Source organism: Cinclus cinclus, chromosome 12 (assembly GCF_963662255.1).
Source record: "Cinclus cinclus chromosome 12, bCinCin1.1, whole genome shotgun sequence".
Taxonomy (NCBI): Eukaryota; Metazoa; Chordata; class Aves; order Passeriformes; family Cinclidae; genus Cinclus; species Cinclus cinclus.
The window spans coordinates 21,135,380-21,159,296 of record NC_085057.1 but is presented as its reverse complement, the minus strand read 5'-3'; the positions used below and the strand labels follow the sequence as shown (position 1 = coordinate 21,159,296).

Sequence of the window (23,917 nt, the reverse complement as noted above, 5' to 3'; positions counted from 1 at the left end):
AGTTGTCAGCTCAGTGATTATTGAGAAAATAACGCATGAAGGGCTCTTGGTGTCTGTGCAGTAAGTTACAAATTCTCTCTGGTATTTCGGTAGTGAATATTCTAGAAATTTACAGCAGAAACTTAAAACCTGACATCAAAAAAGGGAAGCATTGACTGAAATGAGCTTATACGGGATGCACACTTGATGCCTTGTTTGGGCTACCTGCAAACAGAGAACAGACAGAATGAAGGCAATAAAAGCAGTTCTGTTTATTGAAAGCCCTTCAGGTACATTTTGGGCAGACAAAGCCCCCCCAGGGGCTACACCCAAAAATGGACCCCAGCTCACGGGTTTTCACTCTTTTATAAGTTTGGTCCATTTGCAGATTGGGGGTCAATCTCCCAGTTACAGCTGCAGGTAATGAAGTCATTTACCCCAAGTTTGCTCCCCCCAATTCACTTTTGTTTCCATCTCTGGGCCCTGAGGCAGTGAGGTGTCCTTGACTGCCAGCCTGGAGAGGAATTGTTGTGTGTGAGCAGAATGGGAAAGCAGCAGCTCCCACTGGGTATGGAGTTTGGAGTTACACACTGAAGAACTGCAGGACTGCAAATATATGGAAAATATAAAAGCTAAAATCCTAAGGTATCACAACTAGTTTTTACTCTCTTTTCCTTGCCCAAACCAGGTGTTCCAGGATCCTCAATGCAGCTGGGGAACCTCGGATCTTCAGGCCCCGCGACAGGGACGAGATGGTGAAGAAAGTAATTGAGCCCATGGCCTGTGATGGGCTGAGAACCATCTGTGTGGCTTTCAGAGACTTCCCCAGCAGCCCTGAGCCTGACTGGGACAATGAGAACGACATCTTATCTGACCTGACCTGCATCTGTGTCGTTGGCATTGAAGACCCAGTAAGGCCAGAGGTACATCCAATTTTTATCTTACATAAAACTGGACATAACCTGAATGGTAGGTTTCTTGCAAGTTTTATCTCTCTCTTTTTTTTTTTTAATTATCTCTATCAAAGAAGCTGAAAATTAACTTTAGAAATGGGTTTGATTTGTAATGCTCCCACATGTTAAAGAATTTTCTTTTAAGCAGTGCAGTGATGTGCAACTCTGAAATTAGGGAAGACAAGCGTAGTGATTAAAATTGCCGTGATTATAATGGCAGTTTCCAGAGAAACTAGAGTTTTGCCATTTATTGCAATAGTTGTCACTTTACTTAAGATTGTACCTGGTGACTACTCAGGAAAACTTGTTTTTAATGTTGTATTTGAACAAGGAAAGGCTGCAGTTGTCATGGATACCACATTTACGTGGCTTGTACAAACATGTACAATTTCAGCTCAACTCACCTAAGTAAATCAGTAGTAGGTGTGCACATGGGAAGAACATCCCTGCTTCTACACTTGTAAATTATATTCCCACAGAAATACAAAGGGTCAAGGTAGAGAATTCTGATGTCTCTATTTGTTGTTTGATAATTAATGGAGAGTTATTAATTCCATGTTAGGGTTTGGAAATGGTGACAGTAACTCTGGAACTAACACAACACAACCCCTGGTACCAACTGCACAACTGTGCCTTGCCTCAGAAAGGATTTCATTTTTTTTTTTTCTCAATATGAAGGTTAAAATATAAAGTAAATCTTGCTTAGGTGACAACTGGATGATAAACTCCTTATCTCCACAAAGAGCAGATAAACAGCATCCACTTTATCTGCCATCAGATGGTCTCTTGCTGCTAATCCATCTGTCCCCACGCCTGACATTGCAAGGCTTTCAAAATGTTGGAAAATGTCCTTTAGAAGTTCTCTCTACAGTGTTCCTTTACTGCTCCAGCTCACATATATGGACATTTTGCAGAAAATATTTTGCAGAAGATATCGATATTTTCAGAAATATTTTGTTGATGGCCACTGGAACTGTGAATCAATCCTCTCCTAAATTAAATCATGACCCACATTAAAAAACAGCTTTAAAGTCAGGTTCCATGTGGTATGACAGACTGAGGGATTGGAGAGCAGTGGGATTTGCAGTTATTATGGAAAATAGCTGCAAACTTTCCTTTCATGTGATTGTTAAGAGGGTGTTTTGTAAGAGAACTGCTCTTATCTTGCAGGGAATAATTTCTTGGGACCTTGAGGTAAAAGTGAATAATTCTGCTAAAAATAGAGGGCAAATCTAACTTCTATGTGAGGAATCAAAGAGATGAAGGCAGGAAAACATCTTGTTTCTAAATAAACATTTTAATATTGCATCAAATTTTTTGTAGGTTAACACCAGAACATGCAGGAACATTTCTGCTTTAGTGCAAGACACACAATAAAATACTTGCAATTCCAGAATTTTAGCAAATTTTGAACATTTGGGTTTTGGGACATGGGTTTTTGATTTTTTTCCACCTTGTCCCATTTGACTGTTTCAGAGTAGCAATAACATAATGAAAGTATTTAAACCAATGTTTAAATTATTACTAACTACTCTGCACATTATAAGAAGCAGTACCATAGGGGAAAGAAATGATCCAATAAACCCTGAGCCAGGAGAAAAACATAAAGTTCAGAAAACTTTAGGTTTGGAATATCTGACTTGGTTGGGGTATCATAATGTGCATATCTGAAATCCCCACTGCTGATGCAAATAGTAATATGTTGAGCAGTTATAGGGAATATTTTGCCAAAATGGAATTTGCTCATTAAATTGACTCCCCATTGGAATTTATGCATTTTCAAAGTGCTTTCTGTAGGGAAAAAAAAAAAAAATACAAAATCTGGAATTCTTACTAAAAGTGCTGTTTTATCAATATTCTCAGTATTCATGGGTGCCAGGATTTATTGGGATGGAGATGATAGATCAGGTAATTAATTTTTTTTTTAAATGTCCCCATTCTGGCAGCCTTTAGCTTGCCTTTAGGTGCATTCCTGTGTTTCCTGGGGAAGGCTCAGGATTTTCCTTTTCCCTGAGGTGGTGTTGGGCATGGATGCTGGGCAGGGAGCTCCTGTGCACCCAAGGAGTGATTCCACATGGAAATACCAGCTTTGGAGGAGTCCTTCCTCCCTCCTGCTTCCAGGGATATTCTTGGGATACTCATGGAGCTTTCTGGCACTCACATCTCCACAAGTTATTTAACACTGATGTCCAATAACTGTTCAGTTTTCTCTGGAATGCCCACCATGGACACCCATGGCTTTTCCATATTCCCAGGTTAATTCAGACACCAGCTTAGTCAGCAGTAGCTACTGGATTTAGCAGGCACTGAACTGCTTGCTTGATATTTATATTTTGTGGGTGTGTTTTTTTATTTTTCTTTGATAAATACACAGGAAGAGAGCAAGCAGAGTGATGCCCTTCTCCTGCAGAGATTATCTGTTGATCCTGACACTCTTTCTGTCTTGATTTTAATGAGCCTGAACTGGCTCACACTGATTTGCCAAAAAACGCCTCCAGTCTGTTATTTCTGGGAGATGAACGTAAATCCCTTCCAAATATCTCCTATTTATTTGTCACCTGATTGGGAAAGATGTTCCTGCATTGGATACTTCGTGCATGCTTGCTTGCATTGGAAGTTTTGCTTTGCAGAGGGAAAATGAACCAAAAAATTGTGAAATGTGTACGTAAGCTCTGCAAAAATGATGGAAAATATCTGCTTCCTCTGCCCACTCAGTCTGCCAATGCTCTTTCTCCCTTACAGCAATAAAAAAAATATGAACAATATTTTAACTGTAATTACTGTACACACTATTAAATCAGATACCACCCACCAGCTGTCCAGAAAATGACAGGAGAGGAAAACAGAACGATTTCTCCAGTGAGATGTGAGTTTGAGACGTGTTTGCAACTGGGGCTGTCCTCCCCTGACCTTGTTTAATAGGATTGACACTTCATGGGAATGACCCCTTTTTTGCTGCTTGCACTGTGATTTATTTTTCTCCTTCATGGTCCATCCACTGGGCTGGTTTTCCAGATTTCCATCTGTATCTGTCCTGTCCTATGCATGAGGGTCACCACAGCTCCAGTGGGTACCAAAAGCATTTCCAATTGACAAATGGGATTTAGGCAGGATTATTAATGTGGAAACTCGGGAGATCAGGGGTCGTTTGCTTAAGGAACACATTTAACATGATCATACATTCCCCTATAGAAACCTATTTTACATCACTCAAAGGCTTTGGGTCTAAATAATTTTTCCAGGGCGTAAAATTTGTGGGGAAAATGATTCCAGTTAGAGGTGAGGCTATGGGAAGACAAAGCTCTGTCCCTGAATTCTGCCCTTGATTTTGTGCTCTGTGGTGACAGAGTCCTGAAAACAGCATGTCCGGTGGACACACTCAGGGTGGAGGGAATTTCCTGGGAATCCTGAGAAAAGTGCTGCTCTGGTCCTCACAGAGGTGTTGGTTTAGGGAGGCATTTTGGAAAAAAAGGAACTCCACAAACTGCCTTTAATGAATATTCAAAAGAATGGTGTGAAATTACTCCAGACTGTGGGAACCATTATCTGTGATGTGGTGTAGGAGTTTAGGGCTTTCAGTGCAGACCCAGAGCCGTCCTGGCCCCAGGAAATCCCACAAAGCCCAAGATTTGCCCCACTGGCTCAGGGCAAGGATTGTCATTAATGCCCTCAGCAGCATCCCCTACTTGTGGCTACAGAGGAAATGAAAATATCTAGAAATATATAAAATTAGCAGTGTAATGTTGGAGATGGTGTCTCCTTTTCTCAACATTTTCTGCACTAATTGATGAGATGAACCCACTCAAATTGGCATTGAGTTCCACAGCATATTTGTATCTGTGCTGGAGGTTGTGATCAGCAAGGTGCACTGAATACAGACAGCAATATCCATTTTGATACCTGTTCTTAAATAGTAGTGAGTTTTTAAAAAAGTTTTTAATAATTGTGCATTGCCGTCTTCTGAGTAGGGCAGCTCACTTCCCTGTAGCTCTGTGAAGGGCTTCAGCCTTCATGATGAATCTTGGGGTGCTCTAAACTCTTGTAGGTAAAAAAGAAATTTAGAGAAGTGGTGCTGTGCTGGAGAACAACATCCAGGCTGTTCTGGACATGTTAAGCACATTCCTTATTCTCCCACTTTAAATAAGGTTGCTATTTTTCTCTTGAAGAAATAATGCTTTCATAACAATAATGCAAAATAATGCAAAACTGTGATGAGGCTGAATTAATGGGTTAGTGATATTTGCTTAGAAATTATCATTAATTAGGATGTAATTTAAGGGAACAGAATTTTTCCATATCTGAAATTGAGCTATAGACATGGAACCTTTCTACAGCCTTAATTATTAGGAATCAATCTTTTTTTTTTTTAATTCCTGAAATCTTTCTTCTTTGGTTTTGTTTTTTTTAAATAACATGTGTATGATGCCAAGTCAGAATGGAGCCTTTCCATGAATCTCACAGCCCCTGTTGCACCCTGAATTCTCTCTCCCTGATACATTTCCTGTGCAGCAGAGGTTTATCTCATGCAGAAAAAGGCATAAGTAAAGTCGGGTTCCATTTTTATGATTTTCGAACACTTAAAACACTCATTTTAAACTCTTGTATTTAGGAAATTCCACGTGTTGATACGCATGAATTAAGTAGTACTACATCACAATAATTTTTAAAATCTTATTGAAAGGGAAGTTTGGATCTGAAGTAAAATCATTCTCTGTACAAAATGTTTGTACTCTCCATTCATATTTACACGTGTTGAGTAGTTATGTTGAGGTTTGCTAAAGGTCAGAAAAGCTGCAGAACACTCATTTTCATTCAAGCCAGTGGAAAACTTTTGGAACTGATTTAAAAGATATTTTTTGATACAAGATTTGCCTTGTCTGTGAAGTTACCCCAGCTCCACAGCAGTCAGTTGAATCATGATAAAACACGTCTGATTCCTCTTTCTGCTTCAGGCACTTCTTAGCCCGAAACTTTTCTGGATGGGAACACCTGCCTTGTGTTTTATCTCTGATCCAGGAGTTCCCTTTGCCCTTGCCTTGCTTCTGTGCTGCCTTGAGAGGCTCCCTAGAACAGACACTAGACAAGGTCAGGAGAATAAAGTGGGCATTTACTGAAGGCCTTCAATAGGCACAGCTTGGGCAGGCAAAGCCTGCCAGAGGCTGCACCCAAGCTGGACAATGGTGACGAGTTTTTCACACAGTTCTGAGTTTGGTCCATTCACATGTCAGGGGTTAATCCTCCAATTACAGCTGCAGGTAATGAAGTCATTTACCCCCAGTTTGCTCACCCCTCCAAATTCACTTTTGCTTGTACTTTTTGGGTCCTGGGGCAGTGAGGTGTCCTTGATTCCCAGCCCTAGCGAGGAATTGTTGTGTCTGACCAAAATGTGAAGACAGTAACTAACACTCCACATGGAGTTTAGAGTTATGCACTAATGCAGTACAGGATATGAAAAATATAAAAGCTAAATCCTAAGGCATCATCTGCAGGTGCCAGAAGCCATCCGAAAGTGCCAGCGAGCCGGGATCACCGTGCGCATGGTCACTGGGGACAACATCAACACTGCGCGTGCCATTGCCATCAAATGTGGCATCATCCACCCAGGAGAGGACTTCCTCTGCCTCGAGGGGAAGGAGTTCAACAGGAGGATCCGAAATGAGAAGGGAGAGGTAAATAAAACCCACTGGAAACGCTGAAATATTCTCCAGCGCTGGTGTGTGCCTCAGGACGGTAAAGACTGCTTGGAAAAATTCCTTCTTTTTTCTCCCACTAAGTTTTTGCAATTCAAAACAGCAGTACAATTCCAATCTTTACTCTTCCAGGATCAGTTTAGTGCTGGCCTAATTCCGCATTTTTAGAACCACTGCACTTCTCCACAAGAAATCAAAACTAAACCCATTAAAGCAGGTTGATGGCAAGGAGGAAAAGGAACTCAACAGCAATTTTGTTCCTGAAAATGCAATCTGTACTCAGAACAATCTCCTCTCATTTCTTTATTTTTTTCCACTTTGTCTGATGTACTCACAGCAATGATTTGCATAAAAAAAATCTATCCTTTGGAAGATTTTTAACTCCTCATCAAAGATGGAGCTCACACACAGTTCTAAATAAGTAAATCTATGCTGGCTCTTGGGTCCATCATAAATGAGTGGACACAGTCATTTTCTCCCTACATTGATGGGTGGAATCCTGGGAATGTTAATAAATGCAACAGGTTTGGCTTTGTTCCTATTGCTACACAAGAAAAGCTTGCCATTATTGGTGCCAAATAAAGGATTTGGGCTCTCATGTGGAGTAAAACAACAAACACGTGAACACGTTTGATCATCACTGAGAAACTCCACTATCCTTTATCTAGGGTGATGATTCTGGGTGGAATTATCCATAAAGGTGGTATGAAAGGCTGGTTAGATATTGTGAAAAAATTCACCTGCATTAGCCAGCAGTTGAGCCCTGTTATTACCGGCCTTGTCTTCACTTGCAGCATTGATGGCTGCTGGAATTTTTTTGTGCTTTTGGAGAAAAGCTGCATGTTTGAACAATGAGGGGAATTTTCTGACACAATAACAAAAATTCTGGTCATCATAGGCCAGTGTTTTTACTGTTTGGGTTCTTCTTTTGTGCTCCCCCCCCTGCAGATCGAGCAGGAGCGGATTGACAAAATCTGGCCAAAGCTCCGGGTGCTTGCTCGCTCTTCCCCCACGGACAAACACACTTTGGTGAAAGGTGGGTGCAAACTGCTTCTGTTGGGGTGGAAATCAATGATAAAAGTGTTGAAGCACGTCATCTGCTTTGATTTCACTGTTGTAAATCCACCTGAGTTGTCATCTTAACTGCACATCCCTACGCCACACAAGGAAGTTTTCCTGCACTCTTGTGTTTGTGTTCTACCTCTGCCTTGTGACTTTTAATTGGAATGAGGCTTGAGCTGGGAAGGGAAAATGTGCAGTTGGTGGGCAGAAAGAAAATATTTGTCTTGGTTTGAAAAGGTGTCTGCTAAAAAAGGTAGGAGCCTCTCTTGAAATGGAACATGTAAACCCCTCCTTCTGAATTCTTATAATTCTGAAATTAAGGGTTTTTGAGGCAAAGATGTAGGAATAGGAATAACAATTCTTTACTAGGAAAATTGAAATAAAATGCAAAAAGCCAAAACACTGCCAGAGTCAGAATCCAACCTGACCCCCGTGAGTCACTCAGGGTGTTGGAGCAGTCCCATTAAATGGTGGCTGCATCCTCCTGCAGTAACAGATGTGGTTCTGTTGCAGCAGTGCTCCTGTGGAAGGTGCAGTTTTCCTCCAAAGGTCCAGTGATGATGTGGAAAGGTCTGGTTTCCATCTGGAATCCGGTGGAAAATGGCTGCTTCGGTGTTTCAGTTTTTATCTAGGTGGGAAATACTTGGCTCCTCCCCCTGGGTGGAGCATCTCCCAATGGCATGATGTGATTTTATCAGCCATGCAGTGGAACTCAGTGGCCCATTAACAGGAGATATGTCCCTGGACAGAGGATGGGAGTTGGAAGAGATAAGGATCACTGCCCCACATGGTTTTAAGATGGTTACAGAATACGTACTGATGGTTACATCTTGCATTGCAACCTGAGACGATATTGCTGGGAAACAAGATATAAACAAGAAGGGATATAGATTTTTTTTGTCTTTGCCTGCACTGCTTTATGAGGAAAACAAGAGCAATCTCATTCAGAGTGAATCCAGTCACTCCAGTGCATCTCTTCTCCTACAATTATCTTAAAGCGTATTCCAAGAGAAAAAACCTTTTCCTGTCACAGCAGCAGTTATTGGGATGGTGCAACTGGGAGCTGCCCAGTGGAGATGGGGATTTTCAGACAATTCCATTTTTCCTATAAGCTCGTCTGATTTTGTGATTTGCATTTGCTTCCTTTAGATTCCTGTCCTTTTAGAATCTGTCCAATAGGAACTGTACCATACAAACTCCATTCTCTTACCACACTGTCTGCAGATGGAGCACTCGCATTAAGGAGGGATTGGTTTTCAGTTTTCTTTTTTCTTTTGAGTTTTCTCTTTTCTTTTAGACTTGACATCCTATTCAGTTGACTTGGAGGCTCACACTTACTGGCTGATGAAAGCAGGCGGTTTCTGTGCAGGAATAACCTCATTTTTGGCTGTGCTCAGGTGGAAGGCCCATTAGCAGACTGCTGTTTCCTGGCTTCCTGATGAAGAAAGAGCAGGAACATTTTGCTAAAGCCCTGGCAAGTCTGGAGAGCCCCTTTAAGCAAATCTTAGAGCAGCTGAAGTTCAGGGTCAGATCCAGCTGATGACTTACCTGTTTTCAACTGGTTGACTACTCCAATAATAATCCACATTTAGGGAGAAAATCCTACAGGTTTCGTTTCTTTGATTCCATACATGACTGATTACAAAGGCTTTTGAGCATCATGCAATTTTAAAAAATGCCCTACATGACTTTAGAGCAGAAGTTCCATTGTGAATTTGAAGATGGGATTAGTTGGATCCTTTGGGCTTGAGACCAGGTGGAAACACAGAACATTCCAAGGAGCTCTGCCAGACCAGGTGGAAACACAGAACATTCCAAAGAACTCTGCCCTAATGCTGGACGGGGTAGCTGGAGACAGAATGTATCATCTCCATCCCACACTTTTATATTTCTGTCTTATAATGTGCACAGTTTATTAGTATGGCAGTAACTATGTGTAATTAATAAATAAAATACATTTTTGGGGGACGTGTGCTCCAAAATAGTTTTCCAGCAGGAGTTTGTTAAAGATTGGAAAGGTTTGGAGAGCATTTTTATCTCCATGGGTGAGTGTTTGACCTGCAAAAGGTCAGCTGAAGTCTCCTCACCAGGGCATCTCAAATCCTGTGTTCCAGCACTCAGAGAACAGCCCTTGTTCCGCCCAACAGCTGATTTGTTTCAGAAACACAACAATTTGTGTTTGGTGGATTAACCAAGTCCCTCGGGAGTGCTCCTCTGAATCATTTAGGATTTTCTCTCAAGAGGAGAAGGAAACGTTTGCCAGGGAAATTGAAATTAATAGAGAGCTGGAGAAAAAAGGAACAACAAATTGTTGATGGTTTGTAGCACATGTGCTTTGACAGACCAGAAGATCTTTGCTCCTACTGAATGCCACATGCAAGTATCACAAAGTTTTAAAAATGTGTCATGGTCGAGAGAGCAATTAAGTGTCTTAACAAAGGTCAAGAACAAGTCTGTGGTAATCATGATGGAACTTTTTGGCTGGTAATACTCCAGGGGCCATTAGAAGTTACAAGAAACTATTTAAATGTTCACTAGTTTTGGACCTCTTGTTAAAATGTTATGTTTTTCTCAGACACTTGAGGGATTGAGAGGATTCTCTCCCCTTTGATGTATTCTGTCTGCTCTAGGCTAAAAACACACATCAGAAAATAAACTTTTTTATATTTAATTTTTAATGACATACAGCTGCTGGAGGGAGTGTTTTTTCACCTTAACATAGCACAATCACACCCAGCAAAAGGATAATTTTTATTTTTCACTTTTGTTTTCACTGCCACTCAGGGACCAGAGAAAGGCATGGTTCAGCATTTCAGCCTGGGCAGACACTTGCAGTCAAATATTTATGGCTTTGAAGTAGAGGTAGATTGGAAAAAGACTCATCAGAGTGGTTTATCATCATAAACTGCTTCAGTGAAACCAAAATCTCAGTGCCACTGAAATACAGCCTGGGGTGGGTTTTAAGACACTTGTTGGGGTTATTTCATGTTTTTAACTCTATTTCAAAATTTAAACCACGTATCATTTATACTGATGTGAGGCTACAGTGCTATTGCTGAAATAAATCAAAATTGTCAGTTTATCTTTTAAAAACACTGTGAGAAACAACTGTTTAACACTGATGGGAAATATCATCAGAAGGTATAGAAAAGATCAAAGGAATAATCAGTTTGCCAATTAAAGAAGCAGTACCTTCCAATATATTTAAATTAGACTGAAATTCTTTTTTATGGTGATATTGAAAACAGCTATTCTCATGTAAGGCTAATTTGTTATCAAACAGGAAGGGAACTTAAGGAAGAAAAGATTTTTAATAATTGCCCTTAATTACTAAAATATTTCAACTATTTTTGCATGGCATGGTAGTATTTTCATAACCTCAGTAATGTGGAAAGGCACAAGATGGGTAGAATAATAAAAATACTGAAAATTGTATTAACTGATATCCTGAACTTTGGGGAGGAATTTTCACCTAATACCCAGTGCTGTTTGTAATGTCATACAGAACTTTTTTACATTAACCCTTACATTTCTGTCCAGGTGGGTACCCAAGCATGTAACTGAAATAAATTTGAGCTTTCTCCTTCAGACAGACTTTCCAAATTCTTGTTACATTAAGAGGGAGCTTCCAGAAGTTTAGAAGTATTAAAAACTAACTTGAAGAGGAGGTGTTTATGAAAATACATGGCTGTACCTATGTTTAGCTTGTCAAAGAAACACAAATCTCTGTGAGCCTGTGGGAGGATCAGCTTCCCTGCCTGTCTAACCCTGAACTGGGCTTCAGCTGTGAAATCCTCTGCTGGGGCTGCATCTTCCTGCCTGTTTTAAGCAGCTGAGACAGAAAGAAATCTCTAAACCAGGATTTTTTTTTATCCCAGGAGTTTCTTACTAATGCAACTCTAAGGGTGGCAAGCAAGGCTTGTTTAAATAGAACAGCATTTGTGCTGTGACAAAGGGAGAACCTGAGGCTGGCTGGAATGGGTTTGAACTGAGCCACGGGTGTAGAAGAGACATTGTTGGCTGATACTCCTAAGTTTCTGTCCTGAGTGGATTTGATTTAATGCTTGCTTAGTGTTAAATAGGAGGAAGGTGGGAGATACAGAATGTATTTCAGTTTTGTATCTTGTATTTTGTGCTTTTTATAGCAGGCTAATGCATTTAGAACCCTTCTTGACAGCTCTGTGTGGTTTTTTAAAATCTGATCTTTGCCCTCATCTGACACAAGCTGCTTGCTCTGAGAAACTTGTGTCTTATGCAAGCCGCAGGACAAATTCCTGCCCAAATTTCCCAACCAAATTCCTGCCACATCAGCGGGGTCCCTGTGTGGAGCACACTGTCATGTTCTGCTCTAGGTGTGCTTCCGAGGCTGTTGCATGAAATTCTTTCTGACAGAAGGAAGTCATGGCCAAACAGCTGAACATGGGGGAAGAGCCAATGAAAGAGCAAAGGCTGTTTTGGCAGGAAGCTTTGCTGAGAGTAGAAGAATTCTCTGTGAAAACCTGTTTTTATTAGAATTCTGTATGTAAGCATTCAACTGGAGTAAAGCTGTATAGTTGCAAGAAATTTCCTGGTTGTTAGACAGGATTAATTAACACTGGAGCTTCTTTTCACCACTTGGACCGAATGCAAAGGCCAGGGAATGTTCTCTTTACTGGCAGCCTGTCAGCTCATGCCCTCAGTCACATTTTCCCCTGATCACACCAGACATTGATCCCCACAGCTCAGGACTGCAGAGGGCATCTTTCTTCTCTTTGGTCTCCTCACACTGAATTTTGTCTTTGCACATTCCTCAGTACTGAAGAAAATTCTTGGAGTGAAACCTTATCACAGCCATTAACAGAATAAATAAAAACAAACCTGAATGTGTTTGGAAGGAAGCACGTGCTGGAAAGAAGGCAGACATTTAGCCATGTGAGGAAGCAAGGGAGGAGGAACAGATTAAAAAGTGCAGGCAGAAGTTAGGGAGTGTCAGCAGAGCTGTGATAAATCCTCTGAATCCCAAATAATTGCTGCTGCTCCATGTTAGAAGTGTACAGATGAGAGTTTTGCAAAGTCCTTCTCTCTTCCATGGGTAGCACTGCAGTCCATCCCTAGAATTCCACTTATTTCCTGTGGCACTTCCAGTGGGCCCCGCTGGGAGGTCTGATGATACCTGAGACCTTTTCATGTCTGGTTTTCCGTGGCTGCATGCAGGTCTCTGCTCTGGGCAGTGCTGGGTCATCCTGGCTGCACAGTTTGGTGGTTTTTGGGATAAAAGTGTCTCCTAAACTTTGTGAATGACTTGGCAGCACGCAGGAATTGGCTCATGGAGGGCAGTTGGTGGCACAGCCATCAACACAGTCACTGTTTATATCCATTTATCTCTATAGGAGATCATTTGTTAGAGCCTCTTCAACTTGGTTTGTGTTTTGCTCCCACTTGGAACCCAGTTATGAATGGATACTATTGACCTCTTTGGGGCAGTTGATACCTTAATGAGCCAGAGATTTCAATGACTTTTTTTTTTTTTCTCAGAAGCTTCAACTATTAATTTAACATCAAAGGATGTGTTAATAACAAGACCAAGTAAATGCTTTTAACAGTAGTGACAGATGATGTTCCTGTTTATTTAGTAATTCCAAAGGCAAATCACCCCAACAAACTGAAAGCTCTAATCGTAAGATCTTATCAGAGTAATTGACATTTTTCTGAGATCATACTACCCGTAGAAAGTGAATAAGGCTTTTTTCCCCCTCATTTTCATAAGTCTGAAAAATACAGGGCACTAACTGCTTGCACAGGGCACTGCAATCTTCTGGTGCCTGATAAGCCTGAACCTTGCCAAGAGGCAGCTATTGCCCTGTAATCTGCAATTTCCTATTTCTCCTTGGTTATCTGATATGGGAGGGATTTTTTTTTTTCAGAGTAGAGTGAAAGCTTTTCTCACTGGATGGATTTGGATAATTGTTTATGGAGCTAACGATTTTGTGCAAAATGTGTTAGCAAAAGGAATTCTGTCATTTTCCTCCCCTAAGTTATCAATGTGGACAGGTGTTCTTGTATCCTACAAACAATCCTGACATAGAAATAGAAACCTGAGTGGTGTCTTCATCCTATCAAAACCTGGGCTGCTTCTGTAGCCTTTGATAAACTCTTTTCCTGACTTTCCCTCTCTGCATAAATGGAAAATAATTCCCTGCAGTCTTGTTGTGTGAAAAACTTTATTCGCCAAGAGAAAAGTGTTTTTTGATTTCTTTCAAATGATCTCAAAATGAAAGTAGAAATTATTTTCTCTATTTATTAAAATGTTTGGTTCCAGAATTTAAAGAATTAGTTTATATCTCCTTAATCATTGTTTGGCAGAATTGAACATGGCTCCCAAAATTCTCCAGCTAAATAAAAATCATCAATGACTTTTGTTATCTTTAGGTTAAGAAGGCCTGTTAGTAAAGCTAATATTAAAGCTGGGTCCCAGCTTAGGAGAGCCCTAAACATGCACTTAAATTTTTTGGCAAATCCTTCCCATCAATGTTTGATCAGTGCTGGGCTGTGACACAAAACTTTAAATAGCAGGAATCTGCCAAAAGCACATAACGAACTGCTCTCATGTCCTTTGAAGCCTGTGCAGGTTTTGTTGATGCATTGATGATGCAGGATCAGAAATTTCCATGTAAATTCTAATGGTGATGTTTAGTGATGGGTGGTGGTGATGCCACAGCTTTCATTATTATTTTAATTAAAGATCTGCCTTTTTAATCTCTGTAAACCTGTGTGGTGTTATCCAATCTGTATTATACAGACCCTGCTTTTTTACAGGGTCTGTTTTATCTTGTGAATTATTGCCCATAAATGACTAAACATAGACCCATATTTACATTTTTTGCAGGTATTATTGACAGCACACAGGTGGAACAGAGGCAGGTGGTAGCTGTGACTGGGGATGGAACCAACGATGGACCAGCACTTAAAAAGGCTGATGTTGGCTTTGCAATGGTATAATCTTGATGTTTGTGCCATTATGAATTTGCTATAAGGGCTTTTCCATTCATTAAATGTGAAGTTGCTTAGTTATTACTTGTCAGTGCAGGAATATATTGGTGGGAATGACTTACATTTACTGAGAATTCTTCAGTTAACTGGATTAATCCTTGGATGCACTGGCATTGCTTGTTTTGATGTTTCTTCAGGATTTCGTCAAATTAGTTACTGGCTTTGTGCAGAATCCTGTGCCCATACAGAAAAATGAACCTTTTCTTCCCAACACTGGAGTTCTCTTTTGCTGTGGTAAAATCCACCACTAATTGGAAAGGTGTCTTCCATGCACACCTCTACTACATATTCTGTTCATGGATAATAAAAAAACCATCATCCATGACAAAAATAACTCAGGTGATCAGCAGTCTTTAGGTTGTTAAAACACTCAGAGCCATCACCACATGAAATCCTCTGCTCTCTACCAATTCTCTTTTCTCCTAATTCACTTCAAAACCAAACAGAATTAGTGAAATTCCAGGAAATGTAAAAAGGCTGAGGGCTTTGACCGTGAAGATTTGCGCTGCCCAGCAGGGAATCTCATTCCCAACCCCTTTCCCCAGGGCATCGCCGGCACGGACGTGGCCAAGGAGGCATCGGACATCATCCTGACGGACGACAACTTCAGCAGCATCGTCAAGGCCGTCATGTGGGGCCGCAACGTCTACGACAGCATCTCCAAATTCCTGCAGTTCCAGCTCACCGTCAACATCGTGGCCGTCATCGTGGCCTTCACCGGAGCCTGCATCACCCAGGTGAGCAATTCCTGCTGGAATGCTGCCGCGATCCTGCCGTGATCCGTGGATGGGGCCTTGCATTTGACTCCCGCTTGGCACGCCCCAAGTGCACCGATGCCTATTCTTGTGGAGAGCTAGGCTGAAAGGATAGTGCAGCAAGGAATCTTTCCCAATGGTCTGCAGCTGTATGGATTAGCAAGCAGTGGAAACATCTGTGCCTGCCCAATCAGTTTGGGGGATAGAAAGGGGTGGGTTGGCTGGCTGCTAGTTAGGGGCACTTGGAGATTGAGATTCCGAGTTTGCTGGAGTAAGAGCAGTTGGCTGTGCTGAGAGGAGATAAGGGATGTGCGAGGGGCAGATGTGGTGAGCAGATGCTGTGTGAGGGACACCCTGGGTTTAGCCAGTCACGCAGAATGGAAGGAGGAGTCAGTGCAATGTGGAACTGCCTGGAAGACAAGGAATCAGTACTGGGTAAAGCTGCCTATGAGACAAGGATTCAGAGTTACCTGAGAGATGTTTATGAAAGAAGGAGTAAGAGTTGCTTGAAAGAAGTTTGTTAAGAGAAGAAGGCACGTAGAGTTTGCAACTGACGGACTGGTGGTAATACCAGCCCTGTCTGTCTTGACATAACTGCAACACTTCCTTAGTCCTAAAATGAAGAGCTAGACATGGTTAAAGGTTTTTACCTTGGTATCTAATAAGGATTTTTGTGGTGTAACACTCCCACCGAGGTGGAGCGTGCTGAAATGTGTACACAAAATAGATCATGTTTACAGTTTTATAGACCTTGCAAATTAGCATAGCTGACAAAGATGCCTCAGTGAGACACTGGAGTGAGTAGTGTGATACTTTTTTATCTTGAAGTGTTTTTTTTCCTGATGTACTCAATCTAAGTTTACAGGATGTATTTTGGAGGAGACCTTGGTTTTTTGAGGTGTCGTAGAGCTTTCTGGCCTCTAGCTGCAAGGCTGTTGAGCTCTGGCTTAACAGACTATCAGGAGTATGTTAAATTATCAGAGTTAAGGAATTACAGGTATGCATGATAAGGGCACTCAGAATACATAAAAGGTATATAAAAGAAAAGGCAAAAAATTGTCGTGGCATTAAAACCTTTGGAAATTCTCCTGAGCATTCCAAGGATCAGGCTGCTGAGGGTTAAAGAGCTCCTGACATCAGGCTGGATTAATCCATCTTTTTTTCCCAAAAGAACTCACTTTTAGGAGCTTTTTTGCCTCCCTCAGTGTTGTCATCCCTGAGCCTGTGATGGTCAAACAGAAAGCACCACGGACTGGGAAGAGAGCAGGTTATATGAATTTGTCTTTTCTTCTCAGAATACTTCACTAATAAATGCATATTTTTTATGCATTATTGGAGTGAGATTATTTTCAAAGCAGCAGTGCTGACACATGCAAGTAACCCAAATAATTTTGACTGATAAAATTATGTTGTTGTTTTCAGGCAGTTATTTTTAATTCCAGATGCTGATGACAAACCAATTAAACAACACACACAGAGTTGGACTTAGACCTCTCCTTCTTTCACTTCATTAATCCCTCACTGCAATCTTGGTGCACATGCAACATGTCCAGGTCATTTGCAAGAAACATCTCAAAGGAAACTTTTTTCTCGAATTTTATTTTTTTTTGGGCAATAAAACTCTTTTTCCCCTCTAGAGAGTAAACAGGATATAAGCAGTACAGTGTAAGGTTTTTGTTTTAATGAGAAAATAACAAAATGTGGGTTTTAGTGCTGTCAGTCCCTAAAATAATGTATATTTTAGATGCTGCAGACAGGTGCTGTCACAAAATGCCTCCCTGGATTGGGGTGCAGTGTGGGAAAGCTGATGCTTCCCTCATGGTGCATCACCCAGATGCCCATACCTGTTTCAGCAGGTACATTTCAGCCCAGGCACACCTGAGCAAAGCAATGAATAAGTCATCAGCTCTGTACAGGCTAAACTTACACTGGAATAATGGAATTGATCCTTGCAACCAGAAACCCAGGTACCTTAACAAACCCACGAGGTTAAACTTCTCCTGCGCCCTGGCTGACATTCAGGGGCCTTGGAGGTCCCTTCTTGTCACCACTGAGCCTGTGCTGAGGGACAAAATTCGTGGTGGTGCAGCAAATTTGATGAATTTCCCTTTTGAAATATTTGCCAGCATATTGAGAAAATGTCCAGCTGTGAAATGATTGGTGCTGGAAACACAGGAATAAGGACTGGAACTCGGGGAGGTTTTTACAGGTGGTACAAAACCAGCCATAGCAAGGTGCTGACAGCAGGCTGGTGACAGAACCATCACTGAAACTGATTTTGCTGACAATCAGTGTCTGACTATAAACATTTGTTTAAGGTGAAATTTCTTGGTCAATGCCCAGCATTTCTTCAGTTGTTTTGTGAAAGCACAAAGGGAAACTCATTCTATTCGTTAACCAAATAATTTTTTTATTCCTGCAGAGGTTAAACATTGCTGGATCAGTGCGAGGACTATTTAAAATCAAATCTAAGTGGATATAAAGTGCATTATCGACAAGTATATTCAGCTTTTTTTTGTCCTTTGAATAATTCCTTTGGCTTCTGGAAGGATTTGGATCAGGCCCAGTGCATTTCTCTTGCCTCAGGGGTCTGTGAGACCATCCATGGGCTTGTTGTCCCTGCTCACAGGTTTTAGTGGACACCTCCTGGAACTCCTGGGTTGCTTTGTGACCAGATTCTTGTGCAGTTCCTTAATTTGGCAGTAATGATGCAAACCCAAAGGAAAGGTGTGGGAGAAGCTGAAGTGGATGCAGAAAGGCAGCAGTTCTGTCCTTTGCCACTGTTTACACTCAGTGTGAATCATCTTGAGCTGCTCCTGGTTCTGTCTCATTCAAGAAGGATTTTGCCTCACAAATGCACATTATTGCGTTAGGCTTTGACTCCAGCCAGCCAAAGGACATTCTGTTTGGCTTGAAAGCATTGCTAAAAATTGCACTTGGGAACATGCTGTACCCTCTGGTTGCCATGAAAATAGCTCCAGCATGAAGTGCAGGACTCTACCAAAGAAATCTTGCCTACAACAGTCTAGGTGCACACATGTACATCCAAATCTCCAGAACTGTGCACAGGTCTGACAGATTTTGACTAACACGTTTTAGTCCCTAACAAACAGAGCTTAAATCTGCAGTTTCCAAAAGGCAGCACGGCTTGCTGTGACCTTCAAAATGAGCATGAAGCAAGTCCACACTGGACTGAGTTTTCCTTTGATTTAGGTGGTCAGTTTGGCTTTCTCTGACACACAGAATATAGTTTCAGTCCATCATTAACATGCAGGTTAGTGAACATTACACAGACTGTTCTTTTGGTGACATTTCATATCTAGAATTAGAAAAATTCTCTGTAGGTAATAACATTTGTTCTGTTTTTTCTCATGGCATCTCTCAAATGATCTGTTTGAAACCATCACACTAGGATGCTTCAGGATGAAGCTGCCTTGACACTCGACTACCATTTTTTGTTTGTGCTTAAAAGAAGTACAAAGATAATAAAATCTTCATGGACTGATCTTTTATTTAACACTTGGCTTGTGCTTTGCAACATAACAGGCTTAGTTTTATTCAGTCTTGATCCTGCAATCACTCTGGTGTACATGTAAATATGAGGATGTGGTCATCTCCCTGCAGGACTCAGAGTGAAACCACAGCAATTCTGTACTAATTAATCAGTTAATTAATTAATGACTGTGTGAGAGTAGTGGGAGTGAAGCCAGCCCTCCTAGGGGTACCCAGGGAGTCCATTGCCCACCCAGGAGTTGATTTGTTTGGTCGAGAGCACCTTGCTAGGCCCATGGAGTGGTTTAAGAAAAACATTAGGCAGAACCTGGGACCATTAGAGGCCATTTGAATAATCTGCTGCTTTTTTTCTCAAATAGATAAATGAAGTGAGGGTCCTTGCCAGTTGCACTTTGGGGAACTTCTGTTTAGTTGAACGCTGTTAATTTTAAGCAAATATAGTTTTATTTTTCTTCTACCCAATGCTTGCTTCAAGAAGATGCTGCTCTTAGAGAATATCTACCACATCTCTGATTTCTGTTTTGTCCTGGTTTGCTGTTTCAGTAGGTAGTGATATGCACAAAGTGTCTGTGGTCCTCTGTGCTGCTCCAGTGCCAGACAAAGCTTATGCAGGACAAACTGGGCTCTCAAAGAGCTCGCTATGCACGGGACCAATGGAAATGGTTGTTTCTCTTGTTTCCTCTGGCTCCCAGCACCGAGTCATGTTGAGGTGACAGCAGTCATATTCTGAGCAGTGTGAGAATTACAGATCCAGTGTCACCTGCTGACAAGCTTAGCACAGCTGCTGCCACAGCCACCCCTCCAAGGGATCTCTCTCACACGGGGCCCTGCTTCACTTACAGCAGCTCCATCTATAAGCCACAAGATCTGAATTTTCAGCTAATAATAAACTTCCGCATTGTGAGTCTGTAATTACGTAAGGAGCTCTGAGATCTGGGTCATCCAGGAAAACAGAGCTTGGAGAAGTCTCTGGTGGGAAGGTGACTCAGGAGCCCCCAGCCTGGGTACAGGGGTGGTTTTAGCTCAGTGTCTGTGTGTGCACAGACCCTGGAGGGGCTCACACCTCTGGTTACTCCCAGAGAGGTTTGTGTGGCTCAGTGCAGCTGAGCTGGGCTCATTCAGCTTATTTTTAATTAATCTAGTCCAGTTCCCTCTTGCTGCTTTCCCTGTGCTGACCACTGCACGCTTTTAGTGTGATCAGGGTGTGGTGGTCAGGCCAGTTTTGTAGGATTGTCCTTCCCCTTCTACAGCCACTGCCTCAGCTTAAACCCATCGCTTGTTTTTCCGGCAGGTTTATGAGTTACAAAGGTTTATATTCTGACTTCATTCTCTGAATAACAGTTTTGCAGAGCCCCTGATTGATTCAGTGAGGGTGGTTCTTTGGAGCTCTGCCCACGATTCTTGTGAGTTTTGTGCCTGCAGTGAGTCACTGCTCCACATCTCTGGGTGTCCCACAGAGCTCTGTATGGGCTCACCCCACTCCCTGTCCCCAACAAACCCACAGCACCCAGAGGATATCAGCTCGTAACCTTTGGAGATGCTCAAAGTGATCTGGCTAGGAACAAAATGAAGATCTTTAAAATGCAGCTCAGTCAAATGGAAACAGTTTTTTACTGGAGCAATGAAGCAAGCGGGTTTCTCTCAGTGCCAGATTCGGTCTGTGGCTCCAACTGTTGAGGCAATTTAACTCTTCAGAAAGGTTGCACTGAAGAAAGGGAAGACAAAGGATGTGTTTTAACATTTTACATTCAAATTATTATTCTTACACTTTGAGAGAGACTTAATGTCTTAGCAGCCATTAGGAGCTGAAAACAGTGACTCCATAGGACTTTATGTTTGGAAAATTAAATGTTAATTAAAAGGCACTGTAGCAATGAACTGCTGCATGAATCACTGATTGTTTTTACAGGTCTTGTTCAAAAAAAAGAGGATGATCTATACTTACATGTAATAGGCAGTAATTTACATGGTTATAATGTTTTACTGCAGAACTGTACTTGGCAAATTCTAAAATAATAGCACTGGCAAACTTGAAAAAGCTGTAATATAAAATCAAAGTCTGTAATGTTTAGCTTTGTTTTGGCAAGGAATTGGGATGGGATTGAAGATGCCACTTCCATACAATTAGCAGACAGTGTGATCTACCATCACAGTGACTTTTTTTTTTGCATTAATGTATAGAAAGGTAACTCCCAGAAATGCTCAATTTTATGAATCCCTGCATGTGTTCTGTGTCATACGGGACTAAAGAGGAAAAGGTGAAAATACCTTTTTGTTGCCTTGCAGCTTGTCATCTAAATCAAATGTAACAAGCTCTAAAATTTGTGAGGCTCTGCATGTCACAAAAGATTTGTAGTTTATTTCCAGCCTGTGGCGATTTGTACTTTTTAAGTGTTTGCAAGATGAAGTGTAAGATCACTTGATTTAAGGGACATTTTCCTTTTACCTCTAGGCCAAGGGTAACCTATTCCCAGGTCAAGTGAAAGGAATTTGATGAATAAGTGGTGATTTTGGGTGGTTCACATCCCCAAAGTTTTCAGAGAGGGAATTAAGAGTTATTGGCTGGTCAGTTGGCTGGTCCCTGGCTAAAACACAGAAAAGAAGGTTGATTTGCATCCCACTTGCATAATTGACCAAAATCTGCAGTGGAAGCCTAAGCTCCTTAGCTGATATGTATTTTCCTCAGTTTCCACCAACTAATCAGAAATCAGATAGAGTTGCAGTGGAAATTTCATTCCACTGCCTGCCCAGACTAATGTGTATTTAATGTTTTGGCTTCAACCTTGAATGAGCTCTCACACTCGACTGAGCAGTGCAGCACTGCCAATAATAGATAATTATTAGGGGCACCACAGCCACCCAAGGTGATTGGCAGTGTGAAATGGTGAGAACATGTTGTTGCCAAAACTGATGACTGCCAATTACAGTTGTGTGATTTAGAGACTGAAATAACCTGCCTTTTCCATTCTGCTGGGAATAGGCGGGCTTGGAGAGACACCTGAATCTCTGACTCTATCTATTAAATGGAACAGGGAAATTTGGTTTTATTGACAGAGAATTCAGTGTGTGAAGTGGAAATTGAGTTATTGTAACAGATTGAAGCAGAGAAAGTTGCTCAAGCTTACTAATGAGACAGGCAAAAACATGACAAGGAAAATACTTCAGCAGAAAAGATGTTTTCCTTTTTACTTGTGTCCCATCAAAGGTCTGTGAGCCCCAGCCACAAACTGCTTTTTACTGCAAGTGCTCTCTTTGTTGGAGCCATTAGTGTTAATAAAAATGAATGAGGTCTGGGTTTGGGATGAAGTTTGTCCTGATCACTTTTAGGTTTTAGCCACCTCTAAAGACAAAGACATTTCCTGTTTCTGCAGCTGTATTTAAAATGAGTGAGCTGTGCTCTCCAGATAAGCCCAGTTAATGTAACCTATAACCAAGAAGTCAGGAATCTATTTATGCCAATTGTCCTCCTTGCCACCATGAGCCCAACCTGTAAGACTCAGAAACAAGAGGTTGATTTTCTCCATCCCTTCGAATAAGCCAAAAGTTATTTTGTTTTTTAGTGAATGAAATGCATCAAAATCTGTGTAAATGTGTTTTTAAGGGGAAATCGTGTTTTATCTCAAGAGAGAGTTGGAATCTAAACCAGATGCCCAAGAGACCAAAGCCCTTGCCCTTGTTTCCTATCAGTCCTTGGGACATTGAATGCATGTTGGCCCTTGTTCTTTTATGGTATTTCATTAAAAATGAACATTTAACCCTTAGAAGAAATGGGCAGAGTTCTCAGGGAGTTTTGTTGGCTTTGCTTTGGTTTGTATCCTGCCCTCTACTTTTTTTTTTTTCATTTTTGCTTTGCTGCAGCAGCACCATGGTAATGAAATACAAAAATAGTGCTCCCTCTTGCAGCTTTCACACAGCAGAGTAACTCAATTTCATGATGAAATTTGTCATGTTGATGCCTTGTTACTTTGGTGATTCTTTTTTCCCTCATAAAAATGGTCAGTTTGGAGCACGGTCTGGCCATGCTAATGCTGCCTGTTTTCTACAGTCTTAAGGTACAGGACTTAGGGGTTTTTTTTCTTTGTTTTGTTTCTTCTCCACTGGCTCCTTGAAATATCTCTCCTTACAGCTGTCCCAGGGAGTTACACATCAAAACTTCCTAAGAGTTGTCCAGACTTGTTCCTGAGATTTGTGTAACTTTTCTTTATTTAATTAATTTGGGCTTTTTAAACATGACCTAAAGTCCTGTGTATTATCAACACAGACTTTATGGGATTGTGTGAGGAAAGAGCTCCTTCTAGTGACTGGAGAGCTGCTCCAGAAACCACAGCCTGCATCAAATACCAATATTTGGGGTTTTTTATCCCATTTCCATAGTTCTAAATGTGCTTTCCTTTTCCTAGTAAAATAATAGGTTGACTTGCTTTTGCACATTTGATACAGTTTAATAAGTTTCAGATTCTTTTTATTATAAAAATACTAGGCATTTTTTTATGTCACTACTATTAAAGATCTTATTTAAGTGTAATGTATGAAGATGTATCCGTAGTTGTTGCATAAATTTTCAAGAATTTCAAGCTGTCTCTGAAACAAAAAAAAAACAACAAAAAAACCCCAAACAAACAAACAAAAAAAGACAGGTAGGTTTTAGTATTAAGGAAATGTTACATTTTAATCTGTTTCAATATAATTTTTCTTCCAGGAGAGAAACTTGAGTTCTCTAGTAATATCTAAATTCAGCTGAAAATTCTAGCATGACGCATGAAGGAAAAGAGAGCATTGCAATAGGTGTTACAAAGAGTTACTGTCACGCTTGCTGTGAGTGTGGTGGTTGCAGATGGTGCTGTTTGAATGCCTGCAGGGAGATCATTCCTCTCTGCTCAGATCATTGTGCTCCTGGTCCTGCAGAAGGAGAGGAAGAAGGGTCCCAGTAGTTCAG

General features: G+C 41.1%; 1 protein-coding gene across 12 annotated transcripts in view; it reads left to right on the top strand.

Moving 5' to 3' along the window:
* The window catches only part of ATP2B2 (ATPase plasma membrane Ca2+ transporting 2), a 169,083-nt gene that overhangs the window by 119,627 nt on the left and 25,539 nt on the right, over positions 1-23,917 (top strand). For all 12 annotated transcript variants that reach the window (XM_062500956.1, XM_062500955.1, XM_062500953.1 and 9 more), the window contains 5 exons: positions 668-902; positions 6,422-6,601; positions 7,571-7,658; positions 14,550-14,656; positions 15,259-15,450. In XM_062500956.1, the coding sequence (XP_062356940.1) occupies positions 668-902; positions 6,422-6,601; positions 7,571-7,658; positions 14,550-14,656; positions 15,259-15,450 (802 nt within the window). The remainder of the gene's footprint in view (positions 1-667; positions 903-6,421; positions 6,602-7,570; positions 7,659-14,549; positions 14,657-15,258; positions 15,451-23,917) is intronic.